We start from the raw sequence: 10,169 nt of genomic DNA, 5'->3' as shown, positions 1-10,169 counted from the left end.
AGAAGAGAAGAGAAGAGAAGAGAAGAGAAGAGAAGAGAAGAGAAGAGAAGAGAAGAGAAGAGAAGAGAAGAAAAGGAAAAGAAAAAGAAAAGAAAAGAAAAGAAAAGAAAAGAAAAGAAAAGAAAAGAAAAGAAAAGAAAAGAAAAGAAAAGAAAAGAAAAGAAAAGAAAAGAAAAGAAAAGAAAAGAAAAGAAAAGAAAAGAAAAGAAAAGAAAAGAAAAGAAAAGAAAAGAAAAGAAAAGAAAAGAAAAGAAAAGAAAAGAAAAGAAAAGAAAAGAAAAGAAAAAAAAAGAAAAGAAAAGAAAAGAAAAGAAAAGAAAAAAAGAAAAAAAAAGAAAAAGAAAGGAAAAAAAGAAAAGAAAAGAAAAAAATTTAGGGCCCTCCATCACTACAGAAGGAACTTCTTGGAAAGGAAGACCAAACTCAAGAAGAGGGCCATTTGCCTCCAAGCCCCCAGCATCACATCAACAACTGCAGTTCCAAGTATGAGATATTGTAAAACTGGTCAGAGAGATGAGATCATGGAGATGAGATCAGTGCTTATGGAAATTACCCCTCAGGTGGCCGACCTCCAACATTCCCCATTAATATCAACAACTAGCACCATTCTTCCACTGGAGGCAGCCAGCCCAGAGGAAAAAGAGAAGCTACATATGATCTCAGTTGTAGAAGGACTTTCTTGAGCTAGTTTAGATAAAACTGAGAATCCAACCTCCAGCTCTGCTCCCATGGAAAAATAAAGAAAATCAGGACCTAGGAGAATACAATTCTCTTTGTGGGAAGCTCCTGGGAGGTTTCCTGTCTCATCTTAAACCAGTCATGCATCACTGGAGAGCCCATGGCTGTTTGTCCTCCAAATCATCATGGTTTACCAGGACTAATTCATTCCATAAGCTGAAAAGGAAATTGCTGACTTGGCTCTAATGTTTGTTGTTAATTCAGCATTTCAGCAATTGTTGCTCATATAACAGTTCTAGTGCAGTCAGCTCAAGTTGGAGATTTCTCATCACAACAGGTGAGGAAGGCAAAATCATGATCCTCTTCAAAATTTCATGCACAATAAGAGTATCATTTCAAATTAATATTTTTAAGAATAGCACTTGAGTTTGTAAAGTAATAGTATAATCAGAATTATATACAACTTCTTTTTCTTTTATAAGAGAGATTTTTGCTATAGGGTGCATGCGCTGCCAGAAAGACAGAGAGAGACAGAGAGACAGAAAGTGAGAAATCACCCCCCAGGGGGATGGCCATGCTGCAATCCCTTCTTCCCTGTTCTCCTCTTGGGATCTTGGGCATGCACGCACATGCACCCGGCATGAGTTTAAGCCCCTGGGTCTGGGACTCGAACTGCAGTCGCCTACTTGGGAGTTCAGCGATATAGCCATTACACTAACTGCCAGTCCCAGAATTATATACTTCTGAAATTTGAAATATAGAAGTCAAAAAGCTTTAAGAAAATGCCTCATGAACTGCTATTTATAAAGAGCCAGATAAGACATATACTTTATGGGGTCATGAATTTTCATTGGCATAATCAGCGTGTAAAATCCTCAGAATTTATCACAATAAAGATGAAAGTTTTGTTCATAGAAAAGTAATGCTCTGAACATAGTTTTGACTTGGTTTACCTCAAGTGTCAAAATCTGATGTAAATAAAAGAAATAAAACCAGCTCGTTGTGACTGTAGCAAGCACTTTCTCTGATAAAAAGCTGACCAAAAAAAATTTCCTGTATCAACTTCCTTCCTTTTTATGGCATAAAGTGGAGAGTGGGAACCTTGAGAGTTTGGAGGGTTTTTACATTCTTTACGTTGCCCCTACCTACACTCATGATGACAAGAAGCAGCATCAGCACTCTGGAGTCTATTTTTTTTTTCTGTTTTTTTGGTTTTGTTTTTTTGGATTTTGTTTTGTTCTGATTTAGAGGCCTTTGCCTTAGGGCTGAAGAGACAAAGAGACAGAAAATGAAAAACCACCCTTGGGGGGAGGGGAGGATGGCCATGCCACAATCCCTTCTCCTCTATTCTCCTCTCTGGACTTTGGGCATGTGTACACACACCCACACCCGCCTGCCCACCCACGCACGCATGCACACACACACACACACACACACACACACACAGAGTACTGATGTAAGTTTTAAGCCATCAGGTCCAGGACTCGAACCGTGGACAACTACATGGGAGTCCAGCAACGTAGCCATTACACTATCTGCGGGTCCCTCATGTTTTTATTTTAATAGAGAAAATACATTGTGTTTTCAACCAGACTTGGTCTAAGTCTCACTTGAAAAACTAAGCTGCAGGCACTACAATTTAAATATTTGAGGAAAACAAGTGGTTTAAATTTTCAATTAACAGCTTCAGGATTTCCAGTCTTTATCAAAAATGGTTTTAATTTTATGGTTCTATTTTTCTTTTAGAAAGCAAAGGACACTTCATGCAATGATGTAGCTGTTGTTTTGACTTAAAAACAATGGATTAAGTTTCGGGACTCCTGAGCCAAGCATGATTTAAGTAAAACAATGCGCTGTTCATAAATGGCATTTAAATAATAAAATCATGACTTATGCCAAAGCCATTTTAATCTCTTAAAAAAATAAAAAAAACAACTTCAGTATATTTAAAGAACTTCAGTGAATGTGATGGCAAAAGAAAAAACAGTCCCTGAAATGAGAGCCTGATTTTGTAGTGAAAGCATTATACCAAGACACTTCTTGTTCACTGCTTCAAAATGTAACTTAGTTCAGCATGCGAGATGACGTATTTTTGGAGCTCCAGTGTGCTGACTTTAATCAGCTACCTCACAGCTAAGGGGCAACATACTGAAACCATTGTCACATTTCCCAACTGATAAGAATGTGCCAAGGCCAGTAGAACCTTTACTGTCCACAGATAATCACCGTACTGCAGAAGCTCTTCAGAGGTCTTCTGGACCAGCAGCCACATTAGGATGGTGAACCTAAAGCCCAAATAAGTTAATACTGAAAATTCATTCACCCATTCTGTATTTATTGAAGCGCCTAAATAGCAATACAATGGGACAAGATTAAATACCCGCACGGCGAAAAGATGCCAGTCATAGGAACCAGCAGTTGGCGTAATGGCTGTGTCGCTGGACTCCCGTGTAATCCACTGCAGTTCGAGTCCCGGACCCAGTGGCTTAAACTCATGACAGGCATGTGTGCATGCGTGCCCAAGATCCCAAGAGGAGAATGGAGGAGAAGAGATTGAGGCATGGCCATCCCCCTTGGAGGGTGATTTCTTGCTTTCTGTCTCTCTTATTTTTCTCTGTCTTTCTGGAGAATGCATGTGCCCTATAGCAAAAATCTCTCAAAAAAAAAAAAAAAAAGGAAAGGAAGAGAAAAAAGAAAAGAAAGAAAGAAATGATGACAGTCATGGTAAGATCTGGGTAAGGACCATTCTAGAAGGAAGAGCAGGCTTACAGGCTGAGTGTTCCAGGCACTGCCCTTCTGGCAGTGGAGAGTGACTTCGATTGAGGCTAAGATGGAGGCCACGGCCAGTTCACTTAGGACCTTGTAGAGCAAAGTCAGGAACCTGTGGAAGACTTAGAAAAAGGAAGTGACCTGATTTGGATGTGTTTAAAAGACCCGTATGGTAGTCGAAGGTGGCAAAATGATAAAAAAAAAAAAAAAAGCTCTACGGGACTGTCACACATGGTGAAGATTCTGTGTTCATGTTCAGCGACATCCCAAAATATACTGGGCATACGTGTACCCATGATCTGAGACCGGGTGAAGCTAGATCGTGGCATTAAGACTCTGTCGAAGGTGCTGTCTTTCTGTCTCTGTATCTCTGTATCTATCTCTCTCTTGCTCAGGAAAGCAGTAACTAAATGAACTTTTTGAAAAAATGTTTTAAAAGATCTCTTTAATAGTATCTGGAGAATCTACTGAAGAGGGGATGAACACAGAGGCAGAGAGACTTCAGGAAGCCATTGGAGTCGTCCAAGTGAACAATGATGTTGTGATGAAACAATTAGTGGGATAGAAAGAATTTACAAGCCCCTTCTGAAACTAACTCCTTGTGACTTACTAGCAATCATGTTAGCAGCAACGAGTGAACGGTAGTGGAAGGAAGAATGATAACAGCTTCCATTGCTCACACTTAACAGCACATTTCAACACTATTTCATCCCACCAAAGCCAGGACATATATATTAGGTTGTCGGGAAAGTCATGATGCATTTTTCTATTTTTTTAATGGAAAAATGCATCATGACTTTCCTGACAGCCCAATATTTAGAAATAGGGTCTAGAGTGAACCCTGCCTGAAAATATTTTTACAAATAAAAGTAAATTTATAAAGTGCTTACCTTGCCTCATAAATGAAAGAGCTTTTTCTCTTAAATTATCTGTCAGTTGTCTCTTTTTAGTCAGGTAATCCAAAACATAAATATTTGGAGCAAAATTGATCATGTTCTGTTCACCACAGCCATAAGGCATCCGAATCAATGAAGCCAAGCCATTGATGGAAGGACCAAGAATATCTCCTGCAATCAAAAGACACTCAGTTCATTCAGTAAATATGCAATAAATATTACCTGCTGGTGAGGGGAGGGGCATAGAAATTTCCACTGAGCACAAAAGCATCAAGCTGTTAGGAAGACAGGTCAAAAAAAAAAAAAAAAAAGCAATGGCACTGAACTTCTACAGTATGTGATAAAAGAAATGGAACTTGGTTAAAGACAGGATGTAAGTCAGGGCAGAAAATTTTTTGAAATCTTGGACAAATGTCAGGAATTGACAATTATGAAATCATCATATAAAGGAAAGAAATATTTTATTGTTAGCATTCATCACAGAGGACTTTCAGGAATAGACAATTATGAAACCATCAGTCTTATAAAGAAAAGAAATGTTTTATTAGTAGTATTCTTCACATAAAGAGGACTTTATTCTGATTACTTACTAATAGAAGATTATGAAACTTGAGACATTTTTAGAACAGTAGAGATTGTAGTGTTTCTCCATGTGTTTTATTTATCACCGACAAAGTAGAACTAATAAGTAGTATTTCAACACACCTCGGGATCAAAAAAGATTAGGAATATTCTTCAAACGCTTGCTTAAAGACTCTTCTACCCACATTCTAATGCCATGATTCAGAGAAATGAGTAAAAACTGAGAAATATGGAAGCTGATTTTTAATTTGACTGTGCTGTTGTTAAGCTGTATAGAGAAGCGTATTCTTCCATATAGCTTATCTTGAAAATTTACACAATGCCAACACCAAATACCTTAGGAAAAAAATCTAATTCTGCTAAAATGAATACAAAGTACAGAGGACCATCTCTTTCATATGATAGGCTGTTGCCATGAAGCACATCTTAAACTTTAAATGTTAACATAGAGAAAGAAATAGAGGTTATTTTATTACCAGTATAGTTTATTTTTAAATATTCAAAATCAACATAAACATAACCTAAAATTTGCACAAGCTAATACTTATACATTCTGGGCTACAAAATAGCTTTTTAAAAATATAGAACAGGACCAGCAGATTTTGTAATGGTTACATTACTGGACTCCCATGTAGTTGACCATGGTTTGAATTCTGGACCCGGTGGCTTAAACCTCATGTCAGGCACATGTGTGTGCGTGCCCAAGATCCCAAGAGGAGAATGGAGGAGAAGGTTTTGCAGCATGGCCATCCCCCTGGGGGATGAGTAGCTTTCACTTTCTGTGTCTGTCTCTCTGGAAAGCACATGCATCCTACAGCAAAAATCTCCCTAAAAAAGTAAAATAAAATACATAGAAAAATAAAACATGAAAATTCATTCTTTAATATCAAGCATGAAAATTAAATCTCAGAATATTTCTATGACCATAGGTAAATTCATTTCTACATAAGGAGTGGTGTTATACATTTAAAATTCAAGGCTTCTTCCCTTCACATGTCCATGCGTGTGTGTATGTGTGTGTTGCACATGCACACATGTGTATGTGTATACTGCCTCTCCCAGCATCTTAACATTGTGGGATAATTAGGCAAAATGTATTCCCCTAAATAGAAAACTTATTGAATTCTTATTAAGAATTATACCTGGGGACCAGCAGTTACCATAATGGCTATGTCACTGAACTTCCATGTAACCGACCGCGGTTCGAGTCCTGGACCCAGTGACTTAAACTCATGCAAGGCACATGTGCGTGCGTGCCCAAGATCCCGAGAGGAGAATGGAGGAGAAGGGATTCTCACTTTCTATGTCTCTGTCTCTCTCTGTCTTTCTGGCAAGCACATGCGTCCTATAGCAAAACCCTCTCCAAAAAAAAAAGAAAAAAAAAAGAATTATACCTAAGGCTCAGAATAAAGCCTCTGCATAGGAATTAGTTGTTTGGGATTATAATAAAAAAGCATTACAGTTGTAGGGGAGATGTAAAAGAACTCTGAAAAAGTGCCTTAGATCCGGACACCTTAGAGACCAAACAATTTACATGTCATTAACTAACACATTTTATTATTTGTAAAGCACACTATGTAAATAAACCATTAGTGATAGCTAATTTTATTTGTCAATTTGAATGGGTATGAATTGCCCAGATTAACCATTGCTTCTGGTTGTTAACAGTGAGAGTGTTTCCAGAATAGATTAGCATTTGAATCAGTAGAGTAAAGTAGTTGTCTAAGTAAAGACAACTACTAAGTAAAGTAGTTGTCTTCAAAAAACTGGGTGGGCATCACCAATCCTTTGAAGGCCTGATCCCCACTGCTCTAGCTGGGACATTTCATATCTTCTACTACCCCCAGACTGGGATCTACTTTTTTATTTATTAATTTATTTTTTTAGAGAGATTTTTGCTATAGGACATGTGAGCTTGCTGGAGAGACAGAGAGAGAAAGTGGGACCAACTAAAAACTTTTACAATCTCTTCTCATTTGGACTAAATAAGAAAATACAACTCTAAATAGATGGATAATATTTATTAGCATACACATACAATCAGCAGATGGTGACATACTTTTTCCTTACCAATTGCAGTGATCTGAACTCTTTCACTGCCGCTCACTGTATCAGGAGGAAACGAGAAACTCAGAGTTTTCAGGGTACTCTGTGGCTTATTGTCTGTCATGTCTAATAAGACAGTTTGTGAATAGGACTTCTCTATTCCTTCAGCCTGTTGAAAAAAAAAGAACACAATGAATATGGTCTTTACTCACCTCTTCAAAAAGGTCATGGGAAATGTGTATTATGAGAACAGTATGTATGGATTTCCAATTTTTTAAAGAAACATTTATTTAATTTTATCTATTTATTTAAAATTTGACCAGGGAGAGACAGAGATAAAAAATGAGAAAGAAAGCCACCAGGTCCAGGACTCGAACTACTGTCAGCCTTGCAGGAGTTCAGCACCTTTAGCACCACACTACCTGCCAGCCCCAGATTTCCAATATTTTTTAAGGGAGATTTTTGCTATAGGGTGCGTGTACTCACCAGAGATATAGAGAGAGAGACAAAAAGCAAGAAATCTCACCCCATGGAGGGATGGCCATGCCACAATCCCTTCTCCTCCATTCTCCTCTCGGGATCTTGGGTATTCCCATGCATACACCCAGCATGAGTTTTAAGCTGCTGGATCTGGGACTGAACCACAGTCAACTACATGAGAATCTAGTAATCTAACTATTATGCCATCTGCTGGCCCTCAGATTTCCAATTTTTAAACTCATACTTTAATTCCATTTTTCCGTGAACTTGTTGGAGTCCCCTCACATTTATAGAGCACTATATTCAGACATGAAGTCATTGTAGGGTGTATGTGGCTAGATTAGTACCTACCATTTCTTTATTCTTAGTTCAAATCTGTTACTAAGTGTTTACCTTCTGGTTAAATTAGACAAAACATGAAATGGCAATGTAAATGACAAAAGAGAAGATGAAAATGTGATGGGAAAAGAAACTCTCTGCGGTAGGCCAATTATTATCCAAAGAGAGAGATTAAATATCTTGGCCAAAATCACATTTGACATGGCTGCGATTTGAACTCTGTCTCAACCCAGAGCTGTCTCTTTTGCCTCACACTAATGCTTACCCACTATCCTGAGTTATCTTTTTTATACAGAATGTCTTCTCTGAAAAAGTCTATAAAATCTCTTCTCCCTGTACTGAGGAATTCCCAAATTCCAAATCTGCATGGTAACTGGACCGTGATTTAATAGGATGTCAATGTAACTGAGCATATAGATATAACTGACTATAAAGGAGACTCTGGGGGCTGGCGAGTGGTGTGGTGGTTAAGGGCGCTGGACTCCCACATCGCTGATCATGGTTTGAGTCCCAGACCTGGCAGCTTGATGTCTCTCCCTCTCTCTCTTTCATTCTGTCCCTCTCTGGTCAAATTAAAGCATATATAAATAAATTTTTAAAAAAGAGACTCTGTGGTCTTTATATTCATATTACTGATTAAAATTAGAGAAAATTGACAGTTACTTCTAAAACATACATGTATTATATTTTTACATACAGATGAGAAAACAATTTGGCATTACCAGGAGAATGGAGGGAATTAACTACTCAGTTCACCAAGTGTAGACAAGAGAAGGACCATTTTGTTTCCTTTTTAGTTATGTAGTTCTACTGCCTTTATTTAGGACTCCGAATATTTACCTTTACTAAAATCTTCTGGGTGATAGCATCAGAAGCAGTGGGTGAGATGGCTATGACTGTGATAGGAATTTCTCCCAGATGCATTGGCTTGACCGGAAAATGAACAGTTGCCCCATCCTCACTGGGAACCAGAACGGTCTGCTGGTATCCTGTGGCATTTATTTCATTCAAAGTCATCAGAATATCAAATTCATCACTTTTCTCAATGATTACCTTAACCTGGAAGAAAGAACATCAAAGTTTTTATATAACAGATGCTCTTCAGTAGTGCCATCCCATTGCACCTTTCAGTGCTGTTACATCTCTGAGGGTCAGGACTAGAGAAAGATGAGGTGCAGATTCAGCCAAGGAGAGGATTAAAAGGTATCAGGAAAACTTTCATTTCTTTTCTTTGCTTTCCACCTCAGCCTTAAGCTGAAAGGGCAAAGGGTACTTTTCAGCTCCATTTCTAGTCTACCCCGAATGTTAAATTCTATTACTGTTATATACACAGAAAGGCTAATTCATATATTGATACTGCTGCCAGCCTGACAGAACTGTCATCCTAGGAGACACTGGTCCCATCAGAAAAATATAAAAACAGAAGCCAACAGGTGACATGATGTTTCAGGCACTGGACTCCCACATGTCTGACTGTGGTTCAAGTCCTGGAGGCTTGCTTTCTCACTTTCTCTCTTTCTCTGTCTATCTGGTGAGCACACGTGCCCTATGGCAAAATTTAAATAATAATAATTTTTTAATTAAATAATTATAAAAAAGAAAAATATAAAGACAAATAGGATCAAATGTTACTACACTCATTAAGAGTCTCTGCAAAACACAATCCAAGCAAAGTTTGACTCAGACATTAATTCTGAAGGTTATCTCAGTTATAAGCTTTTATAAATTATTCCAAAGTTGTCAGTCTTACCAAAAACAGCATTTCTCTATGTCTTTCTAGGAACTGTGTTCTCATTATTTTCTCTTCTGCTTCTCAAAATATTTTTTGTAAAGCTAATAACTGTGATCCCCATTTCACAGAAAAAACTAATGAAGTTGTTTGCTTGTGAGTAGTAGACTAGATACCTAAATCCCAGCTTTGTGACTCCCAATCTTTCATTCATTACTATATTGATTAGATTAAAAAGTAAATTTAAAAATAAAGAAACAATTTGTAGGACCACCAGATGGCATAATGGTCTCTGGACTCCCATATAGTCAACCATGGCTCAAGTCCTGGACCCAGAAGCTTAAACTCATGCTGGGCACGTGTGCATGTGTGCCCAAAACCCTAAGAGGAGAATGGAGGAGAAGGGTTTGCGCCATGGCCATCCCCCCCCGGGGGGGGGAGTGATTTCTCACTTTCTGTCTCTCTAGTGAGCACATGTGCCCTATAGCAAAAATCTCTCTCTCCTAAAAAAAATTTTTCTCTATAGATACAGTATTTAAAGAGACTATGGCTTCTTCCAGGGAAGTGAATAGCTAAAGACTCAAGGCACGTGACTCAAAAAAATAAATCCTTAAAAATCTAACTCACTGGGCCTTTGGCTGCAGTAGACA

The 10,169-nt window shown here is 38.0% G+C and overlaps 1 protein-coding gene across 1 annotated transcript in view; it reads right to left on the bottom strand.

Moving 5' to 3' along the window:
- CD109 (CD109 molecule) overlaps positions 1 to 10,169 on the bottom strand; it is a 152,288-nt gene that overhangs the window by 44,009 nt on the left and 98,110 nt on the right. Inside the window, exons 22-25 of the mRNA XM_027768228.1 lie at positions 8,631 to 8,708; positions 6,996 to 7,140; positions 4,338 to 4,514; positions 2,805 to 3,024 (exon numbers count right to left, since the gene is read on the bottom strand). Coding sequence (XP_027624029.1) covers positions 2,805 to 3,024; positions 4,338 to 4,514; positions 6,996 to 7,140; positions 8,631 to 8,708 — 620 coding nt within the window. The remainder of the gene's footprint in view (positions 1 to 2,804; positions 3,025 to 4,337; positions 4,515 to 6,995; positions 7,141 to 8,630; positions 8,709 to 10,169) is intronic.

The sequence above is a fragment of the Tupaia chinensis genome, unplaced genomic scaffold (genome assembly GCF_000334495.1).
Source record: "Tupaia chinensis unplaced genomic scaffold, TupChi_1.0 Scaffold145685_1, whole genome shotgun sequence".
NCBI classification, from domain to species: Eukaryota; Metazoa; Chordata; class Mammalia; order Scandentia; family Tupaiidae; genus Tupaia; species Tupaia belangeri.
The sequence above is the reverse complement of the archived record's forward strand: the minus strand, read 5'-3'. Positions and strand labels throughout refer to the sequence as shown.